Raw genomic sequence first — 23,497 nt, 5'->3', positions numbered from 1 at the left:
AGGAAGATCTCCAGGGAGGACTATACAGCATTTACCCGCATTTCCATGTTTGAGGCTACAAACTGTAATTATTCTTCTTTTAAATCTGAATTTGCCCATGACAATTACACCATGAAATCGCTGTTGTTGATTCTTCATGTATTTTGCAGTATTTATTGTTTGATATCTTCCTGGTAACAACTGCAATGTTTATTACATGATTTTCTCTGCTCCAGTTATCCATTCATGGACCATAACTATCTGGCACTGGAGAATAAACAATCTGCCTGCACTGCACTGGCTCATCACAGCTATACTGTCAGTGGCATTTGTGTTAGCCACTTTAAAATCTAGCCCACATATGGTGACTCCAGCTGCAGTCTAAGAAGAAAATAGCAAAAAGAGGAACATGTGAAGGAAGGCACAAGGAAAGGGAAAAAAAAAGATTATGGCAGTGTATGCCAGACAACATTAGGGAAGGGAAGATAGGGAAAACACTGTAAGAAGGTCAGGGTTCTCTTGTTTATCCATGGAATTGTTAGAGTGATAGATAGCATTACAATTACTACAATGTAGTAAGTACATTAATGTAAATTTTAACTCCCAGGTAACAGTAATAGGTAGAGGCAAAGTTATCCGTATTTCACAACTGACACCATATCACCTTTGAAGACATTGACAGAGACAACCTCAGCTTCACAGAACACAAATCATAAATCTACTCAGAAACCCATCTTTCCTTGGTAGAGGTGGACACAGCATCCTTTGAGCTTTAGCTCAGATGACTCATCCTCTTTTCAGCAGGCTAGAAAACTGTTCCCAGACACAACACCTGTTACCAGTGATAATGTCAGGAACTCAGGCAGCCCAGTGCTTCCAATAACAACTATGTTCACTGACTGAAGGTGCAATATACAACACTGTTCAGTATGAAACACTGACACCCAGTATGTAAATTTCTTAAACACACTGTGTGCAAGTTCATTGATATTTTATTGACCTGAGTAGGTCTTGGCATTCTAAGAGGCAAGGAAACAGCATAATATACTTGTTCCATCTGGACAAATCCTCTATCCTCTACCAATAGTACCAAAAGCCACCCTTATTTGACTCACCTGGTCCAATACCCACTTTAATAATATCTGCTCCAGAAATAATAAGTTCTTCTACCATCTCTCCTGTCACCACATTGCCTGCCTAGAAAGAAAGAACAGTATCACATGTACAGGAGATTTCAAAACTACTGCAGTAAAGACTAAAAATGATAATGTAAAGTTTGATCCAGAGCTTTTAGAAGTTGAACTATGCAGATTATGAAAGAATATAGTCCACCATACTGTTCCTTGGACATGCCACCAAGACTAAACCAGTCGTACAGGTAACTTCTCAAGTCAAAGGAATTTAACAAGTAGTCCAGTAAACCCTGATCCTTAGCATTCCATCAGGAGATCTGTTTTGTCATCCATCCCCCCTAATCCTCACCCAGAAGCTCTCAAGCACATCATCCCTAACCGCAGGGGCTATTCTTCTCTCTTATACGCAGTGAACTCCTCCACCTCTCCTGCCCTGTCTCTCCAGAACAGCCTAGAGACCTCCATGCCTTTTGCCTAACTCGCTTTTCAGGAAGAAGTTCAGATCTTGTTTAAAATGCTGAAAAATACATTTTTCCTTTAGGATTCAGTATTTTGCCCACTGAAAGGAAGGTACTGTTCTTCTAATTTTGTGCATTGGTGCCAAAATTGGTATGTACATACAGCTGACATAAATCTGAGCACTTACATACATTTGGTTGTGGCGATGCCACTGGTTAAAAACATGGGTTTGGTTCCCTCTGAACGACCTTTGCAGAGATACAGAGAGCATGCTGCTTAGGGTAACATCTTGTCTGAAAGAAATTCTGAATTGGTTTGTGTTCTTTACCGTATTTTTTCTTGCACTTCAACAGTTCTTTACCTCCTTTTGCCTACATTGTTATCTTTGCTGAAAGTGAAGACAGCTCTCTCAGCCTTTGTCTTGCTTCCTCTAGAAAACCTGTTCTATTGGCTCTCCACATCCCTAATCAATTGCTTAATGTTTGTTTACCTTATACCAGACCTCCTTGAAGTCATACCAGACAGATCTTTCTTGAACCTGAGGAATGAGAACTATCCACAGTGGTACAGGTGAGTTCTCACCAAGGCTTTGCACAACACTTCCCTTTTCTATGGAAATATCTTGCCTGACAAAGAAGAATGCATTTGCCTGTGTCACACTGGTGGCTCACAGTCACCTTGTGATCTACTCATGCCTTTATTTCTCCAAATTGTATCTTCTCCATTTATCTTCTCCAAATTGTAGCAGAAACTTGTGGAACTTTCCCTGATACTGTGCTACCTATTCCTAGAGTTACGTTTTTCACATGTGGTTTATTGAGGTGGGGGCCCTCTTCTACCAGAGCCTCAGCTGGGTATGTGCCCTGTAGTAACCATGAGATACAGACTGTTCTGGTTCATGGATGCTGTGAATGCAGAGAATGCCAGTGTGATGAAATTACTGATACTTTTAATAAAAGAAACTACAAAACAACCTTCCAGCACACACTTGGTAATTGGCTTGCAAAACTGGTGCAGTAAGTGCAGAGAGCTGCCAGTCTGTTTCTTTTCATTTAGAGAAACATTTTGATGCAACCTCGGTGCAACAAGACAGGCCCTTGCATGTCTCCAACTGTGCTTCTGATGGATCAGCAGTCAGAGTGAGGCTAGAGATTCATTCCCTTGCCAGGAGTGTCCTCTGTCCAGATTATTTTCAGGGAAAAGACAGTCTTCAAAGAGCAAGGATTTCAAATGACATTTGAATCCTATTCAAAGGAGATTTATGAGCTAAAACCTATGCTTTGAGTTACATTTGAAAACAAACTGTTAGCCAGTGCATTTTCAGACCACGCTTTCCTCTCTGCAAAGGGCTGCACAAAGCAAATGAATGCTGACATAGCACACACTTAACTGACTCACTACAGCTGTACTAACTGCATTCCCATACTCTGAGAGAACATTTTACAGGAATGCAATCCTATAAATTGCAGCCCACAATTTGAGAAGGATGTGAAAGTCTTCGAATGTGCCAGAAGAAGGTAGGAGAGCTGGTGATGTGACTGAAAGGCAGGTACTGTGGGGAGTGGCCAAGGCACTGGGCTCATCTAGCTTGGAGAGATGGTGGCCAAGGGGTGACCTCATTGCTCACTACAGCTTCCTGAGGAGGGCAGGTGGAGAAGGAGGTGCTGAGTCCTCCCCTGGGATCCAGGGACAGGATGCATATGAATGGCTCAAAGCTGTGTCCCTCAGGGAGGTTCAGACCTGACATGAATAATCAGTTCTTCAGTGAGAGGGTGGACAAACCCTGGAACAGGCTTCCTACAGAGGTGGCCAATGCCCCATGCCTTTGTGTTTAGTTTCCCAGGTCTTCCCTCACACCCTTCCTGTAAACTGGAATAACACTGTTTCACCTTCTGTCAGCAGGAACCTCCCCACACTCCCAAGACCTTTGACATGCCGATGAGAGGGGTCCTGCTCCAGCATTTGCTGGCTCCTTCAGTACTCTTGGACAATTACAAATCAAGTTTGGTTTGTATCTCAGCTCTGTGGCTTGTCTCATGTCTACAGAACATTCCTAACCATGAAAACTGCACAAGATAAACCTCCAGTTTTCCACATAACCTGTTCTGCACTTGTACTAAGGACAGGCTATTCATCTCTAGAGATCTGAATTTGGATCTAGAGATGTTCAGAAATCTCTTACATAGATACTGCAGGACTTAGCAAGTGTTTGTAGCAGTACTGATATGGCAGAGGAGGAGGCAAATTCTGAAGTCCTTACTTAGTATAGGTTTTATTCAAATGTAACTACTGCTGAAGTCAGCAGAAGGGTACCCAGGGAATACTGGGCAAGGCCTGTTCTCCACTTACTGATTTCTGACTCCTATTTCACCATTTATTTATTTTTACTGAATTTTGCTTCCTCCTTTTATTAGCTTGAAACAGCTGACAAGCCACCACCTGAAGCACTTATAAAAACAATGACAATATCAAGCAACAATTTGTGGTCTATGATACAGGACCAGTTAACTCTGCTCAAAAGAGCACGATATTGATTAAAAATAAAATAAAATAGAATAATCAGGAAATAAAGAGTATATAATAGGTACAGTGTTTCAGCTAAGTGCTGCATCCTTTCTGCTCAGTGGTAATTTGTTATACTAAGTGCTGTACATTCCAAGATGGGGTGATGGAGAGTGTGCCACTGAGGACATCAAGGAAACAGTTTACCTCTGGAAGGCAGATGACCACCTGTGCTGCATGACACATACCACAGTAAAACTTGGTGAAACACTAGAGCACATTCAAAAGATTCAAAAATAGGAAGGAGCAAGTATTCAAGTCAGTAGCTGCATGAGATTTTGGATAAAATATGTATTTAACTTAAACAGCAGTGTCTTCTTATTAGCAGAGCATAGAGGGTTGTCAAACTGTCTCTTCAGAAATGTTAACCAGACGTTTACTGTTAAGTTACTGCTAGAAAATGTTGGAACTGCATATGTTGGTTCAAAATGCTCATCCTAGCAGAGAAAAGCACTTATGTCCCCAGCATACATTTTTTCCTGGAATGCATGTACACACATCACTGATTTCTGTCCTTCTGCATCTGCAGATCCTTAACAAATTTTCAAGGAAAACATGGAACCCTACATAGCAGACTTCAACCTAGGTACCTTTTGCAGACCTCAGAGAGCACCAAAAAAAACCACTATGAGAGAGGTACAGTTAGCTGTATGTGAAGAGACCCCAGTATGACAGCTGAAGGCAAATCAGTTTACTAACATCCAGCTGAACTCTGCTTTACTGAAACCAATGCTTGCCTTACCACTCATACTAGTATGACAGCTGAATTGAGGTAAAAGGGCTTTTGAAGTCCCCACTAGTATGGTAAAGCCAGAACACTTCAACTTAAAAAAAAAAAATCTGAAAAGATTTTTATAGAAAGACTGAGACTACAGAAATTAAACCCTCTTAAAATTAGCTGAAAAGAATAGAACACAATTGGAACATGTACTGTGAAGTCACTACAGACAATGCACTTTATCGTGTGTTTACACAAGTAGTCAGGGAACAAAGCAATTGGTGCAAGTATTGTGATGTCCATCACTCAGTATGGAGTCTGAAGTCAACACCACCCTGGGGCATTCCAGCACTATCCAGGACAACTGAACTGTGGGTCAGTCCTGAGGAAAATCCCGGCCTCAGAAAAGTCAAAGGGAGTTTCCCTACTGACTTTAATGAGATCAAGATTTTACCTAACAGGATTATAAAGACTACGGCTTCTCTGACAGAGATACAAAATTAGTGAACACATAGGGCAGTGCCTGTGAATTTCAGTCAGGCATTTGATACTGTGCCTCATGAAAGCCTGCTATAAATATCAACTCACACTGCCTAAGACAGGAACACTGCTGCACTGATTGAAAGCTGCTGGCAAATGGCAATGGATCTAGCTGGGGAGAAGTGTCTATGACAACAGCTCTCAAACTTTCTTCTTGTATCCTAGAGGAAAGCACAGTCTGTGACTCCACATTATCAGGAAGATGGCCAAAGGACACTTCCCACCCACAAAAGTCAGGGGTGCTTAACCATGAGATGGAGATGCCCTTTGCAAGGCTGAGCCACACTCAGCAGGTGCTTGCACTCAGTACTGGGCCTGACCTGAGGCAGGCTCAGCAGCATCACTCTCTCCTATCCTGGGATCCTGCCTGGCCCCTGTTGTCAGATGCCAGCCCTGGTAGACATGCCACAATTGACTTTACTCTGGTGTGTGTTCAGGGGATGAACTGGGACTAGTCTGCATGGCTTTCTCTGACTGAATCCTGCCTCCATTCTGCCTCCAAGGCCCAGAAAAGTTCTGCTACTGACTCCAAGGAGGAGAAACAATTTCTGGGTCCTGCGGTTTCCCTCTGCTTCTGCTTTGCAATTCCACTTGTCTCCTTCTCTGGCCCACATCTAGTAGGTGCTACTGTATCTCCAAGTCTGCTCCTGCCTCAGTCTTCTTCCGGCCACACTCCCTGCTCCCCTCAGGGTTGCTCTTCTACAAGGAACAGAGGAATAGCATGAAAATAAAAATTCAGAATAAAAACTTCGCAAAGCTTGCAGGCAAAGATAACTTAACTTGTGAACAGACTTTCAGGGTGATGGAATAACCCTAAAGTCTACAATTAAACTAATCAATAAGGACTATGCAACCTGTAATATAAAGGCTCTGATCTTCCATCATGAACGCTGATTAAAGGTTTTCTTTAGACTTGAGCAAGCAAGCATAATTGATGCACATAATGCTGCACAATAGCAAAACACCCCAATGGGTGATCTTCCTCAGGATCTTCCTGGTTCTGGGAGGCACTTGTGCGACACTCACAAGACTTAAATATTCCTTCTTCCCCCATTCCCAACCTGATGAGTGATTTATGACAAGTCATGTTGTACTTCTGTGCCCGTTTCTCTTCTCTACCCTTTGTATTCCATGGAGAAACTGATCTTCTTTGTAAATTAATACAAAATGCAGTAGTGAAAAAACCTTGTGTCAGAACCAGGCAGAAGAAAATAATGTAATGTGATTATAAAAGTAAGAATTTAAAAAGAGAGAAACATGGATTTGAAAGGTTGTTACACAAGAGACATCCTTGGTCTGCAGGGGAGTATTGGCCACAGCGAGTAAGTAGTACATTAACCACAGCTGCTTTGCACATCCCCTTTCAGCCTCAGAGCTGAAGCCATTACGTGGCCCCTGGGAACACACATTCCCTGAGATCCAGGGTTGGGTTACTGTTATGTATTGCACTGCAGCTGACTGTGGAATGAATAGTCATGCTGAGGAAAGCAAACAAGGTCCTGGAGATCACTTTCAGCTATGAGAAAGCTTCTTTATTTTCATACCTCCTATTTAACTGCTAACCCTTTTGTTTGAAAGTCCCAACAGCAGAGAACGTACTGCAGGCATAGCACTGACACACCAAAGCAGTCAGAACAAACAGGTAGCAGCAGGACACGTCTTCCAGATTACCATTAAAAGGAGCCTAGACCAGCTCCTACATTTCAGCCAGGAACAGCTTCAAAAGGCCATTTTGGCATAGAACATGAATTAATTTGGAAGCAGGGTAGAGGTGGGTGTCTAGTTGAATAAGAGACCTTCACGGACTGAACAGACTCCGGAGGCTTTGGAAAACTGAAGGTTTTTGAACACCCCAAGTTTGTCAGCATGCTTTTAGGAGTGGAAATTATTGCTGTGCAGAGATGAAGAACATAAGGCATATTAAGCCACGTTCATATAAAGGAGCTACAATCAGAGAAGGTAACTGAACAGGTCAGGACTGTAAATGTGCTCAAGCAGGTGGTGCTATCAGCACAATGAGACCTGAAGTAACAATAACCTTAGCCACAAAAGCAGAGATACTAGGAAGGCAGCTGAACAGATGAGGAAGGTGGATGAGACTGGCCTAAGCACCCTGGACTAAAATCTGGTCTTGATATCTGACTTTGACACTGACCTTCTCTGCCTTCTGAGGAATTCATCTTGGTTGAGTTCCCTTCTCAGTCAGCAAAGTCAGCAATCAGTGGGGAGGTGGAGGAGGGCACAACACACGATTTTCTTTCCACTCCTGACAGAGATAATCTTTGGCTTTAACTATGTGCTTTAAGCTCCCTCCCACAACTCTTCAAAGACAAAGGCACTGGAGCAATCATGTCACTAGGGACAATACTTCTGATCCAAAGCAAGGACACAGCTTCTTCCCTCACTGCAGTGAACATGAAGCAGAAAGCTCAGAAGGCCCACCTTTATCATTCCATAGTTCCAATATCTCTCTCTCCAAAGCCATGGGAAATATGAGCATACCAAAATGGCTCCCTCCTGCCAGCTGTCGAAGAATGCCTATTCATCAGCCTATGATAACCCAGAATCCAACAAGCATTCCAGCTCATTTCAGTTTTCCATCATTCCAAAGCAAAAACACTGCCTTCCTCTGACATGGGAGAAAGGAACGCATCCTCTTCTGAGCTGCTTGAACATGCTATTCTCTACTGAATCAAGGGAGAATGTGCATTTAGGAACATTCTTACTTCACATTTACTTTACGTGCATGAAGCTTTATCTGTGGCATGGGAAAGCAGGCAAGTGATGCCTAAACACATGATTTTTTGCTGCACTGGCTTGAAGAAAGGCTGGTAACCTCTACCGATCTGCTGCTTGTTTGAGGATTTCTGCTATTCTCATGGAAACAATTCAGACACATTTCTTCAAGAGCCCTGGGAAAGCAGCAGTACTGCTCTTCTGCTAGGAGTTCCACGTCCATGTAAACATCTTATTTTTGGTGCAAAGGGGCTCAAGGAAGCATGAATTAGCACTCTGAGATAGGATAGTAACATCACAGAAAGCACCATGAAAAGCCCCAGCACTGACCATTTTGCTCCCTGATAATGCTGTTCACAACTGCCCAACATCCCTCTCATTCTTATCACGGATAAGGATCAGTCTGCATTGATCTGTTGCCATAGTGATCTAACAATCATTGGCCCCAGCTGGCCGGAAATGTTGGTACATTCCCACAGCAAACCTCTGCTTGGAATCACCAAAATTAACCTATACACTTAATGATCAGAGATCTCATCTAGTGTGGGAAGGAGGACATGAGTAGGAAAAGAGCTGAATCCACCTAGTCCTCCATGCCAACTTATTCAGACAGCTGTATCAGATCACACACTAAACATTCCCACAGAAATCGTCAGCAATGGACAGACAATACCAAACTGTTATTAAACACCCTTCCTTGCTTCCCTTCCTCTTCTAGCTTCTGATGCCTACCAGTCAAACTCTGGGTCCTGTTCCTGGACAGAATTCACACACACATCCACACACACACACACCCCCACACCCACACACCCTCCACCCTTTCTACACGCTTACCATAATGGTGTGATGTGGGAACAGGGCACGGACAGACTTCACAAACTCCACGAAATACTCTGAATAGCCGTTTGCCACATCCAGGCAGATGTATTTGATAGCTGGAATGGCCTCTAGAATACTTGTTAACTTTTTCAAATCTTCTTGTCCACTACCTGAGCTTGCTGCTACATGCTAAAAAACCAGAGAGAACAAAACAGAGAAGTAGGTTGCAAAAACTGAAATAAACACACACAATTTGTTTGTCTTTTCCTGTATAATCTTGGCAGGACTTGTGCTGGTAACTAGTGAAAAATCACACTATGTAATATGAAATAAATACCTTCCTGGGAAAATCAGGAAGCTATTTCTGTCTAGTTTAAATGATATAAAAGAGAGGGAAATTAGCTTTCTAGCATTCATTCACAAGTGTATTGTCACAGGCATATATAATCATCTGAGATCAATCAAGGTTCAGCCATACTCATATTAACATGAACACAAGATTAAGCCCTAACTTGGTATATTTCCAGGAAGCTAGGCAAAATTTGGGGCATTGTCAAAGAGTGGAATCTAGGTCTTTTAAGTTCACCAAGCACTCCTGTGTTCTACAGAATCACAGAATAATTTTGTTGGGAAAGGTCCTCTGGAGATTTTGTAGTCTAATCCCCTTTCTCAAGCAAGGTCAGCTACCATTGAAAACAAACTAATTGCTTCTTCCTTTGTTTTCCAATGAGTTCTTTCCAAAAGAAAAATAGTTTCCACAGCTGTTGGCCTACAAAACCTCTGCAGAAATCCAAGGTCACTGTGCAAGTCAGTATTTAATCACTACAGGAATAGGAGATCCTATTCCAGTCATTATGCACCACAAATAAGTTAAGTTTGGAAGGGTTCAGAAACAGGACATTCCTGGGACCACCTTCTACCCTACGGCGGCATGTAAGTAATCCTGACTGGCCAAAGTGCTAGGCTCACTTTCGGACAGCTCTGTAATCAATAGCCTTTATAATATAATTCTGAAATGTGCCACAGGTAAAGATACAATACAGCAATGTGGTATTCTTTTCTATACAGAGAAAGATCAAAAACTGCACTGAACTTTGAGCAGGTAGGGGAGATGGACAGGCACACTTACGGTGCCTCTACTGGTACAGGGGCCTGCCAGAAGAAAAGAAGTCTGAATGTGAGAAAGTCACAAATAAAGTCAATGTTTAAATTTTTAAAAAATAATGGCTCAGGCTAGGACCCTGTGAACAAGCGGGATAGCACAGCTTGGAATAGCACAAAGTGAGCTCTGGTGCAAGAAGTGGAGGACACACAAGCTCTGACAATTTTCAATGCTCATCTCTGCCTGGGCCCAGCACCTAGGCCCCTCCAGCCTGTAGACTGCAGATCCACTTGCTCACCTGATGGCAAAGACTTTGCCTGGCACAAGGGTGTGCAGGGCCAGCCTGTGGTTGTGTTATTTGAAATTATTCACATCAGTGAACTACCACAGCTTGCAACAGCAAAACAGCAACAGAAGCACAGCACTCATACCTACTCCTCAGTATTTCCTCCTTCAGGATACTTCCCTGTTTCCATTCCAGGCATATACGAACTTTGCTTTTTAGGTTCTTCATATAAGCACTTTCATAATGGACTCACATAGCCCTTCTTTTAAATCAGGACAAGCAACACTTCCCTTGATGAATTTAAGAACAGCAAATATCTTCATTCCCCAAAACCTCACTTGACAACAGCAATCCCTAGAGACTGCAGTGTATGTGAGTTCAGAACAAAGCAATAAACCATAATAATTTACAGTAGAAAAATGTACCTCAAGGCATTCTGGGTGATTGGCAGCAAACAGTTTCCATTCTTCCAGAGAATAATGCTTGTGAATTGCAGTGAACATTGCATGCTAGCAAAAAACCAAGAGAACTGACATTAATGTCTGAGTTAATAATTTTTCCCTCAGCTGCAAAATAAAGCATTAGAAAACTCCCTTTTAAGTATAGGCTCATCCTGCTTGGAAGAAACAGTAACAGCAAATAACAGACCAGGCAACTACAAACAGCTCTTCAAAAGTAACTTGGCACGCTTAGCCAACCTTTCAGGACGACGTTTATGATATGTTTCATTAAGCTACTATCAGTATTTTGAATGTGACAGAGGCTCATAAACTTAGAAAGTGCTGCAACTCTATCCCATAACCCACACTTTCAAAACTTGTCAGTTTATTTTTTTTTCCTGGCACAGAGCACAAAGGGACCTCAAAAAAAAGCTCTGGAAGCTCCACCTGAAGCTGAGCTACAGCCAAAATGGAAGCTTCCCAGTATGGAAGCATCTCCACAGAAATTTCCTTACATCAGGAGCCCTGTTTGTAGTAACTGTGTTGTTGTAAAAGCACACCTGCTTTTCTTTATTCTGGAGTTTTAAACTCACACTCCCCTGTTCTCCAACAAATTTAGCTAAAAAGGCTGCTCACTGTCACCCAGCAGCTTCCCAACTGTTGCAGAAATGAGAGTTGAGACTTACTTTTGCCATAACCACAGCCATTTCAAATGTCCCCACAGTGTCCATGTTTGCCACTATAATGGGAATTCCTGTGTATGTCTGCTTCGAGTTACGGAAGGTGAAGGTGCGCGTGAGGTCAACCTGCAGTGAACAGACACGCATTCTTTTAAGTAACTGATTGTAATCTTACACAAGTTTTGCCACAGATTTCAGATACAGCACGTTTAGACACAGCTTCTCCATTTTCCTCACATTTCCTGTTCCTTTTATTCCACTATTACATCTTTTTTTTTTATTTTTTACAATTCTGCCTTCCAAACAAGAAAAAAATTTAAAACAATGTTTTCTGCATTAAATAAAGCTCTTACTTAAGAAAAAGAATCAAAATAAAATTAAAAAATGAAAAGGAAAAAGGCAGAAGGGCTTGGAAAGAAAGGACAATGAGGACTCTGGGTTATTGTATACAGAAGTAATCTCAGCTGTTTCAATGGCTGCCTGAGAAACTTAAATTGAAGTCCTAACTCCAAAGAAGTCAGAATTACAACTCCCTCTGTCTCCAGGGCATAGAGGACTTTGTCCCAGTCTTGAAGGTAAGTGACCATACAATAAAGTATGCTCTTTTGGTCACAGTTACCAGCACTCTTGCCATACAATATGAACAATCATACCTTGCCTTGCTAAACCAAGAAGCTGCTAGCTTCTAAGTTAATGTCTTAAAACTGTATCTGCCTTCACCTTCAAAGACATTTCTTCTCCAGCACCTTCATATGATCACAATAACATCAGGCATTTTCTTCCTTACATCTGCAAGGGGTATTATCAAATTAGATCCGTTTCCACTGGCCTACCTAAGACCTTCCTACCTATGGGAAAATGCTCAAAAAAAAAAAGAAATGTACAACTCTAAGATATTAGTTTAGTCTCTAGTGAAAATGAAGGTTCTTTCAGTTTTCACTAATCCTCCCTGCAACTTTAACCCAGTAACATTTGGAGACCTGAACTAAAATGAAATCCATCACGAGAAAGAAAGCAACTGAAAAAATACAGGATTTTTTGCTATTTAATTAAAACACATTTAGAGCACTTCCAAATTGCAGGCTAGATTCTGATTAATATTGTGAGGGATATACTGATTTGTATAAGAAAAAGAACTTGGTGCCTTAGTGATAAACTCTGAATCAGGTTCTCCTATAAGCTTGTAAGGGAAAGGTCACTTTAGTGAACAAGCTAATATATATCTTAATGGAGACTCCCCTTTCTCCCATTTACTATCAGAGGTCTAATTCTCCAGCCATCATGGATGACAAAACATTCTTTAGCTGCAGCTCACATTAGAAAATAGTATGAAGAAGATGGGTATGAAACAAGTATGAAAATTTAATTTACTTTACTCCTTCTTAACACAATGTATTAACTAGAACCAAAGGAGGGGGGACACAAAAGTACCCCACAACCAATTCCACGCAGATGCCAGCACCAGAACCACTGCCCTGAAGTTTCACAAAGGAAAAGCATCTCTTTGAAAGGAGCATCAGAAAGGAGAAGACTTACGTTTCAGAAAAGACACCAAAATACTGCAAAATAGACACAGGACAAAGCAAGAACTTGCCTTGTAACTTTTTTAGTCCTTCACACCTTTAAGCCTCTCCAGTATCCCATAGCAATAAGACAAATATGTTGCATAAAAACCACGACCCTTGCCCGGTAAATAAATTCAGTGTTTTTTCTTGTTTTATGAGAGACAAACAACAGCTACTTCTCAGGTTCACCTTTTCCATTCCACTCCTCACTTTATGGACTTTTAGTATATCCTCCACATCTGCTTCTTCTCCATACTGAATTACCCTGGTATGTTTAGGTTTTTCCTCATGTGCAAATCAGTCAACACTGTTGATCATGCTGGTTGCCATTCTCTCTACCTATTTTAGCAAACTGTGCTGCTCTTGTGGACTTAATTAAATTTTAAAAATTTAAATTAACAACTTCCTACAGGAAACTTGTCTGTTGAACTTACAATGGACAGAGTGCATGAGCAAGCCCAGCCAATGCAAGAACAGGCTATATGAGTACCAAGACCCCACAGACAGATAACGCTGCTCCCACTCCCACCCTTGCTCTGACCAAGTTAGATATTCAAATTCAAGCATCCTATTTTGTGATATCTTTTCAAAAAAGAGAAAGCAACCATGGAATATGAAGCCAGTGCAAGGAATCAGAAACAAGTACCAACATAGCAAACCTACAGGAAGATCTGCAAACATCCCAAACTGTCTCTCTAGGAAGCTGACTGAACTCTAGTCACTGCATAAAAAGCTATCCTTGCGCAAAACGAGGCATTCACACCAGAGAAGCAGACGCTTCCTATATAAGCTTCAAAGCAGCAGCTTGCTGGGTAGCAGGCACTGTAGTATGCTGCCTCTGTTCCTCTGCCAGAACTATTTATTTATATTCTTGTTTTGAAGCAGACTGGGGCTGTCCATTTCAGATCTGGCTCTCACAGACTGTTTATCCCTGTTGCCACAGCCTCAGTGATGGTGTCCAATTTCTTAACCTTCATCGCTTTTCACTGACCCCCTCATGACACGCACTTTTTCTCATCTGCAATGTTTTAGCAGTTCATCAGAGCCACCCGTTACAACCCTGCCATATCAGCTCATGTTCCTCCTATCGTTTTCCCTTCCCCAGCAGCCCTTCTTTCCACAGCCTGCACCCTGCTAAATATACAAAACACTGCACTTGAAGGAGCCATGTGCCTGCCAGTCACTCGGGGGAGCACAGCTCCACCTGTTTGCCAGGCCGGCACAGTGAATTTTAAGGAGGGATCCATAGGTCCCCAAGCAAATGGCTCCAAAGTGCCCAGAGGCTTTATGTGCAGTAATTGCACACGATGAGGAGTTACTTGGCTGGGACACTGTACATCATAAATTAAAAATTACGTGCCAGAGATCAACTTTCTGCTGAGAAGGCCTCTCACACCTTATGATAGCAAAGACGTTTTGCTTAGCTGCTGCCCTCAAAATCCCTGGCCATAGGCCTATAGCAAACAAGCCTCCATGTTTCACTTTCCCTTTCTACCTCAGTCTCTCTCTCTTACACCTCCATGTCCCCTGGAGAAAATCTTAATCCTCTTTTCATCCCCCAACACAATTCCTTCTTCAGTCAAACTAAATCCTTTGTTAACCTTGGGGTTATGTGGGGTAAACGAGAAGGCACCTTCGATCCTGAGGCAGCCATCTTTTTTTGTGGATGCAATCGATCCTTATGGGATTGATTTCCCGGGGTCTTTCCCGATCCCTGATGAGAGAGAACCACAGAACTGTTCCGGCTAACAGTGGCCAGCAGGCACACAGAGCCCCAGGGGACTCCAGGGCTCTACACACGCAGGTCACACGGGGGTGAAACCCAAGAGAGGGTGAAATGCACCCATTGCCCCAGGTTTGATGCGACTTCCCTCAGTACTCCCTATGACGGGGCACCCTGCGCACTGAGAAGCGCTCCCCAGCATCTTCGCGGGTTTTTATTACAATTTTTTTTTAAAGAGCACATCAGTTTCTCGGTACTAGCACCACCCACAGCCCCCGAGGCTGAGGGCAATGCTGCCTGTCAGGTGTCACCACCGGCTTCTGCCAGCCCAAGCTGCGGGGCGGGTAACCGGACACCCCCGTCCCGCAGCGCTGCTGGTTCGCCGCCACCGCCCCCTCCGACACCGGAGGTGAGGCCGCAGAGGCACCTGTTAGGAGCAAGCAATTCCCCACTGCCCCCTTGTATTTCAGCTTGAGGAGCGAGGGAGGTCAGCGCGGCACCGGCCACCCCCGGCTCCCCTGGGGCCGTGGGGGGGACGCGCCGCGGACTTCGCAAACCCGGCCCCGTCCTCCCCTCCCGGGAGCAGCGGCATCCCCCCACCACGCAAAGGGCGTCTCGATCGGGGAGGCCATTGCTGGCTAGACCGGGGAATAAAAATAAAGCGGGGGAAAGGCGAGTTAAGGAAGTTAAGCGTTGAGAAGGGGGAGGAAAAGCATGCTGGGTTTGGATGCCCCCACCTCTGCTCTGCTTTTGAGGCTGCTCCTTTTAGGTCTGACCAGGACATCTTTAAAGTCCAGTTTGAGGTCTGCGTCTATCCGGGGCATCTCGCTGGGGTGCGGGGGCCGGGGCTGTCCTGGCAGCGGAGGCGGCGGCAGTGGCGGCCCTGCTGTGCTGACTGCACCGCCCCGCCTGCAGAGTCGAGCCGAGCCGCGCCGGCCAAAGCCCGCCGACCGCGCACCGAGCGTATTTATAGGGCGCGGGCACCGGGCCCCATCACTTTATTAGGCGAGGGCTGTTTTTAGCCGAGCCTCTGCCCCGTCCCCTGCTGCAGCCACCCCCGCCTCTCCGCCGGGCAGTGTGCGGTGAGGGCAGACGGGGACGCGTCGCCCGTCCGCAACCGCCCCGTGCGGGGCGAGGCGCCGGCGGCACCGCGGCGGCTTTAAGGGCAAAGCAAGGGCAGAGGAAATGGCGCCTCCATGTGACCGAGCGGGCCCCGCCGCCGCGGGTACCGGGTGCGGGAGCCCGGCCGTGCCGGGTGGCTGCTGCGGGGCCGAACGGACATCTTGGCCTGCCTCCCTCTACCTTCCACCCCCCCCGAGCGGGGGTTTGCGGCGTTCCCCAACGCTGTTAGGGCTGCTGCAGCACGGCCCAAAATGCTGTCCCTCCAGTCAGATAAAAAAGATACCACTTGATATAGCTGGGCTGTCGTGGGAATCCCACTTGCCGGGATGCTCCGCTCCGAGCCCAAAGCCAGCCCCGTCCCTGCCCGGCATCCGGTACTGCTGAGGCCGAGCTGGGCTGCCCATGGCACTGCAGAGCACGGCCCAGAGCCAGAGTGTGGTTTTGGCGTTAGAGACGTTGAGAAATGTGCAGCTGGTTGGTCATAGGAGAGTGATCAGAGCACCAGCCACCTGCAGCTGCCTCAGGAATTTCCTACTTCACTGCACTTAGAGAAGCAACAGGGAGTTTTTGTGTTTGGTTGGTTTGGTTTTGGGGTTTTTTTTTGGTGTGGGTTTTTTTTTTTTTTTTTTTTTTTTTTTTTTTTTTTGTTGTTGTTTGTTTTTTTTTTTTTTTTTTTTTTTTTTTCTGGGGGAGTTGTTTGGTTTTTGGGTTTTTTTGGGTTTTTTTTTGGTTTTGGTTTTCTCCCCAGCATACAGGAGCCTGATTTGTGACTATTTCTTCCAATTTCAATGGTGCTAGCCACGGTTTAACACACAAGTCAAAAACCACTCAGAGCAGCAGGATTGCACAAGCTGAGTCCATCTACATCTGCTGCCAGAGGGATCAATGCAGGTTAACCAGATACCACATGAGATGACTTCCACAGGAGTCTTAAGCCTTAAAGTCTATTTAATTATGAAGTCAGTAAGTTGTAAGATTTGGACTTCGGAAGACACAAGAGCTAAGCATTTTTAGTGACTGGCAACTGAAGCCTGGGAGACTTAGACACATTGCAGGAGGAGGTAGCACTCTCTCCTTTATCTGAAAGTTGCATACTTCTGGTCAACACCCTGCCTCCCACCGAGCTCTTTTACACCTCTTTGCCTGAGTGGCCCAGATGATCCAGTATGACCAAGCATGAGCCCAGGGCTTTACACTGAAGGCCGAGCATTTGAGTGTTTGCAGTTTCAATTGTCCAGGTGGAGAAGCCTTGAATCTGGGACTTCGGAGCTCCAGATGATGTTCCAGGATAGCCTTGCTGTTGTGGATATTTCCCATGGAGATATTCAGGAAAAATGACTCTGTAATTTGTTTGATCTGCATAACAGAGGTCATTCATTTGGTTTTTTCTCCACAATATAAAGGAACTTCTAAAACATATTTTTCAGAGACATGTGCTACTATTTACTGTTAAGTAATAAGAGTACTGATGAGAATGGGTCCTGTGGAAGTGGCATGTCTGTAGCAGAGGACTGAGAATGGAAAAAAACAATTGCAATCTGTCTGTGCCTGGCACCAGGTCTTCCATTTGCCCTCATGGCAGGCATGTGATGCTGAGAAGAAAGAAAGCCACTGCATTGCACTGTGAATTCAAAAGGTCAGCACTGTTTTGAAGAGTAGGAGATAGGGGCTAGCAGTGGTATGTGTAAGCCACAGAAAATGCATGTCTGATGCTGTTTACAATTTCAAGTATTTTAGTCTCCACTCACAGAGCTCACAGTGCTGTTTTCCTGCAGATCACAGTATCTGCTAATATCCGTTAATTTCCCATGTACACATACCAACAGACTAGTCAGGTGTCTCAGATCACCTTGAGTGTTCTTTAAAGTTTACAAAGTTTGAAATTCCCTAGTTTCTTACTTCAATATATATTTTCTGTAAACAAAATTATGTTTTCTTGTTGAACCACCTCTGGTTTTTTCATTGTCCTTTCTGAAGTATGGACACTAGAGGGGACATGATCAATAATCACATAAATATCGTAGCCAGAAATGAAGATCACCTCTTATGTATCTTTTTTATTCCTCTTTATATTACTGCCACACACCTGCCACAAGTGATCCCATATTACCTCTTTCTGCTATGGAAAAAAAAGCTGTTCATCCAGGCTGGATACAGTTTAGTCTTCAAGTGCAAATGAGCCATCAGTTATTTCAAATTTAGGATATGTAAATTATTTGTTATTTTCCTTCAGAGTTCTTTTTTTCTCTACTTCATTGTTTTATAGTTATATTTAAAAGCAGATGGAACAATGCACTCAGAACGGAACTGCTCAGCCACTGTAGCTGAAAATGCCAATGTAGATTTGTAGATCTTCTGAACGTTTTCTAAACTTGGTGTTTTTGAGAAGAGGAAAAAGTAATCATTATAATGCGAATAGTTACTACTGTGTCTAAAGCCTATTATCAGCTAAGTTTGTTGAGCTTGTGGCTTTCCCCCTGCTATTGTAAATACTGCTGTATATAATAGTATAAATTACTTCACAAATCTGACCTGGTAACAAAGGACGTGGAAGAGGCTGAGGTACACATTGGCATCTTCACCTTGGTCTTCCTTAGTAAGATTTATCTCAGGATTCCCAGGTCCCTGAGCCTCACCAGAAAATCAGGAGTAGTGAAGACAGCCTCATAAGAGCAGGATCAGATTGGGAGGGCAAGTCCTGAGAACTAGAAAAAGCAAATATCAGTCCTGTCTTTGAGAAGAGTGAGAAGGAAGGAAGATCTGGGCTAGTCAGCTTCACTTCAATGCCTGGGAAGGTGGTGGAGCAAATAATCCTGGAAGTCATTTTCAAATGAATGAAGGACAAGAAAGACTAAAGCTAGTTGGCATGAATTTATGATAATAAAGTCATGCTCAGCTCACTTTCTAAGATGAAATTACTTGTTGGAGTGGATGAGGAAAAAGCAATGGATCTTGTTTATTTTGACTTAGGCTTTTGACAGATTTCAAGTAACATTTTTGTAGGCAAACTGGTGAGGTGTGGACTAGCTAAAAGGACATTGAAGTGGATTGAAAACTGACTGAACTTTGGGGTCAAAGACCTATGATTGGTGACATTAAAAAGCTCGATCGCCAGCTATTTGTGGTGCACCAGGTTAATTGCATTCAAGGTGTTAAAACCACTCCTTTTTATCAATGCCTTGTATTTTTCTTATTTAAATAAGAACATTTTCTCAATAACTCCTTGGTACTGAAAGAAGCATTCAGTGACAACCTGAAGGTATGAGCACTCATGAGCACCTGAAACGCCTCTAGGGTGAATGCTTAATGATGTTGTCATTATTTGTCAAGAGAAATTCTGGTCACAGCAGACATACAGCTAACACAACTGAAGGCACATGCTGACTTGCTGTGGTTCCTAGGAAAATACTATAGCCTCATGTAGCTCCATACAGACAGCCTGTAACATAATTAGTGTGCCTGTTTAAGGAGTGTGGTGAGCACTAGTGAAACCATTGCTCAGCTGGCAAGTGCTCCCACAAACTGTGTGTCACAACTTCCCAGCAAAATCCCATATCTGGAAAGAACAACATGCCACAGCACATGTGTGATGAAGATCTTTCACTCTTAAGGAGAAACAGTACATTTGAGGAAAGAACCTTGTTTTTCTTATGAGAAATGTAAATCCCTTTTATTTTTCTGTTTGAGTTTGGGCCTTGTCTGCACTGAATAGCATTTCCCAGTGGATGGAACAAGAAACATAACTCAGCAAACCCTGCAAATGCAAGCAGATTTCCTTTTGCAGGGGAGATAAGGGTGTTTCTCTGAACTATCAGTATTATTACAGCATCTGTGTTTAGGCTCTTGCTGACCTTGATAGCCACCAGAAATGGGAGGAGTGGGGCTGACATCCCTGCCTTTCTTAAGTGTGCCAAGCAGACTTCAACTACATGCATGGAGATCACTTGTAACAAAAAAACTTGTATGCCATAAGTATTTTCATCTAAATTCAAAGGTCTTAGAGGAAAAATAATCATAGTTGCTAATCATCAGCTAAATCCCAGGCCCGTACTGAAGTCAGTAGGACAACTTCTCATTCAAGTTTACTTAGGAGCAAGTGACAGTATCCATTCCCATTTGATTTCAGCAGGTTTCAGATGTTAATTGTAAGTAATCACAGAATCTATAATTAATGCAACTCTGACCTTCCTTGGCTTATGAAATATGCTTAAGAGTCTGTCTGTGCTGATAAGTAAAGTGGACCACACCAATCTGTCCCTGCAAGGCAAGAGACAGAGTGTGCCTCACACTAAGCCATTTAGATGCCATATGTGAGCTTCAAGGGGTCTCACTCAAACTGCATATTGAAAACAGTTTGATGCTGTTCCCTGACCTGTCCTCAGACTACCTGGAGGAGTGGTAGCTGTCCAGGTTGTTCAAGGGAGCGTGATTATAATTAAACAGTGTGGACAATTGTTTTGTAGAGCTTGTAGCTGGGTCCATGCTCAGGTCCAGTTTGGTTTACTATTGGAGTTTATTGGCACGAAAGTGGTTTGTAGATTTTTTTTTTAATGGTCAAAACCTGTTGTGTACTATCCATTATGAACTGATACTTCTGTTCATTACAGAACTACAGTTCTACATACTGTAAAAGGCAGTGAGATTCTCTCTGCAAATATTTACTCCTCTCACAGGATGTAACAGGTATTCTGTTGCTGCTGTATACCTTTAGATAAGGAGCCATCCTCTCCTTAGCAGTGCCCACTGGTAGAACAAGAGAAATAGTCACAAGCTGAAACACAGGAAATTCTATCTGAGCATTAGAAACCACTTTTTCTTCCTGTGGGGGTAGACTACATGATCTTGAAAGGTCCCTACCAACCTCAGCCACTCTGTGATTCAGTGGTTCCATACATTACTATGTCATTGCAGAGCATCTTCCTCTGCAAGGTCTCAAGGGCCTTTAAAAAAATCTGATAATTACATAGTTTATTTGGTGGTCATTTGATGGTCAAATTAGTAAATCCCATTTACATAAGGAAAAGGTATGGAGAGAAAAATTTAAGGATGAAGCAAAGTCCTATTCAAGTTACACATTGATAACTCTGGTTGTGATTTTATGCTGGCTTTATAGCAGTAAAAGCCACTGACCTCAGTAGACTTATGCCTACTTAATAGCACTGCCAGGAGAAATAGGCTGGAGAGTAAACTCATGAGAGACAAATGTTGATTTTGCATTAATACCACTGCTGCAAGAAGTAGGCTGAGCCCATGTTTTCACATCTGTTTTCCTTTAAAGTCATCAGACACCCTGGCTTACTTGGCTTCACTGCCTCAGATTGAGGGGGTGAAGGTCTTTTGTCTTGACTGGACATAGGCTGATTTACCAGGCTTTTCCAAAATATACTAGACCAAGCAACCCCAGTGAGGTAGCAAAACTGTCTTAGTAAGTAATTTCATTTACAAATAAGTAAACAAAAGCAAGAATGCATAATTGCAGAAGGACAAGAACAGTGAAGAACTCAGCAAAAATAAACTTCTGGTGTTGCCGGTATACCAGTTGATTTTTTTTTTTTGCTAACAAATCACCTACTGTCATACAGCCCATAAGAATTTCACCATGTTACAAGCCAGACTCAGCTGGGGCTGGCCATGGCCATACCGTCTCCTTCTGTCAGTGTTTGCACCTCAGCTTGGAAACAAGCTTGCACCTGAACTTCATCCATTACTACTAACCCAGAAACTCCCAAGAATCCGTTGTCAATTCAACCTGCTCATGTAAATAGAGGAAACTGCCGAATTCAAGAAGAAATTTGGCATAAATGTTTCTCTCACCAGCAGCTGATTTTACAGTATGCAACAGAGCAGTCACAGCACTGCTGAGGCAGTGCAAATACTAATATTGCTGTTTGCCTCTTTATTTTTAATGTAATACCTTGATCAATGCGCTGCTTTCTTCATATAAATCTGTTGCACATTGAATTAGTGCTGTTGTAGGCTTATCCTTGAGTTTGTGTTACTCAGGACCAAGGTGCTTAAGACAGAAAAGAAAATAATATCTACTTCCCTTGCACTTAACACCATTGATTTGCTCATTCTCTTGAGCATAAGTCAGACTAAGGTTCTGAAAGTCCCATTTCCTGCTTATGAAGAGGGGTCGGGATGTTGCCTATTCTAATCCTGGCAGTTGAGGGGTTTTTTGGCTTGGTGCCCAAAGTTTGTTTGAATAAGCCCACTGCCATTGCTATATGAAATAAATTAAAAGCACAACATTAATTTTAAAAGCCCCCACCCATTATATAACCAAACAGGATTTTCTTCATTTTCAGGGCTCTCCTTGACATTTTTATGTTGGGTGGAAATGTTGCCACAAATTTTAAGCTGGAGAAATGCTTCTGAACTGTGAACATCTGGTAATGAATAGCTTTCCAATCCATTTTAATCTTTGGAAAAACTAAACAACTTTGCTGCCCTACTGCACCATCTACAGGCAGGAAAAAACCATGCTCATGATATAAAATGTTTTAACTGTTTCTAGCAATTTCTTTAATCATTGCAATTAATACATAAACCTGTAATTTTTCTTTTTTCATCTAAATTAGTATGAGAGTTTTATGCCTTTTGTGTGTAAAATGACATGTCACACAACTCTAAATACCCTGGACTCTTGGGCTGGGGAGCTTTGCCTCTGCAAACCTTGTGTTAATTTGGATCTTATCATGGGGATGTAGAAAACAAGATTGGCTTGGTCCTTTATTGCAGTTTAGGCATTTAATAGGATGTAGATAAAAGCTGTTGCATTTATCAGCTGTCACACACTTTTTTCATAAAGACACCTACATATGGATTATGATTAACATCAACTCGGTTGTCACCACTATGCCTTTTTTTACCCATGATTCCTCACTGGCTAGAGTTAAAGATATTCTTAAAATGACCTAGAAAATGCTGCTTCCCTTTCCCACAGCAAATAAAACCCTACTAAATATTCTCGTATATCATTATGATAAAATGGGAGGGGAAAATTTAATGCCTGAGCTTGTAAAATATGCTCTAGTTTTGAAAGGCTGTTTAAAAAGTGAATATTATTAGCGTGTGAGGCAACAGTAGCTGCACATCTGTGGCTGCTGTTAGCTTAAATCTAACATGGTTTGGGTACCCATGTTCTTTAAGTAATCAAATAGGAAAAATACGGTGTGGAACTGATCAATCAAATCTCATGAACTGCCCTCCTCATTTTAGGAAGAAAGCAGACCTTTTAAAGTTTTTTTCATCTTCCTGAAAATACATGTGTTTAAAAAATTATTATCCAAATGAAATAGCATCCTTAGTAGTGGTAAGATATATGCATCCTGTCAATAAAATTTGAAGGAATTTAAGTGATTTTGTTTTGACAGTAGGACAAGGGGCTAAACTCAAGATCACTTACCTGCTTGGATTTTTCATATGTAGTGCCTCTGCTGGGAAATCTGTGGAGCAAGAACATTATTTGGTGCTGGATATGCAGCACCCAGAGGCAGTAAGGCATGGATCCTGATTACAGTCATTTTTCATTTGTATAATGAAGACTTATGAAAATACTGCCTGCTTTTAGTCTGTTCTTCCACCTCTTAGAAAATTATTATTTTGCATTTTGATTTGTGCCTACCTCTCT

At 42.8% G+C, this 23,497-nt stretch overlaps 1 protein-coding gene across 1 annotated transcript in view; it reads right to left on the bottom strand.

The window, feature by feature from the left end:
* Positions 1-15,892, bottom strand: part of GMPR (guanosine monophosphate reductase) — a 40,548-nt gene extending 24,656 nt beyond the window's left edge. The window contains exons 1-5 of the mRNA XM_030971070.1: positions 15,480-15,892; positions 11,461-11,580; positions 10,760-10,843; positions 8,962-9,135; positions 1,095-1,176 (exon numbers count right to left, since the gene is read on the bottom strand). Coding sequence (XP_030826930.1) covers positions 1,095-1,176; positions 8,962-9,135; positions 10,760-10,843; positions 11,461-11,580; positions 15,480-15,566 — 547 coding nt within the window. The 5' untranslated portion in view covers positions 15,567-15,892. The remainder of the gene's footprint in view (positions 1-1,094; positions 1,177-8,961; positions 9,136-10,759; positions 10,844-11,460; positions 11,581-15,479) is intronic.
* Between the last annotated feature and the right edge of the window lie 7,605 nt (positions 15,893-23,497).

This window comes from Camarhynchus parvulus, chromosome 2 (assembly GCF_901933205.1).
Source record: "Camarhynchus parvulus chromosome 2, STF_HiC, whole genome shotgun sequence".
Classification (NCBI taxonomy): Eukaryota; Metazoa; Chordata; class Aves; order Passeriformes; family Thraupidae; genus Camarhynchus; species Camarhynchus parvulus.
Note: the sequence above shows the minus strand (reverse complement) of the source record. Positions and strands in the feature narration are given on the sequence as shown.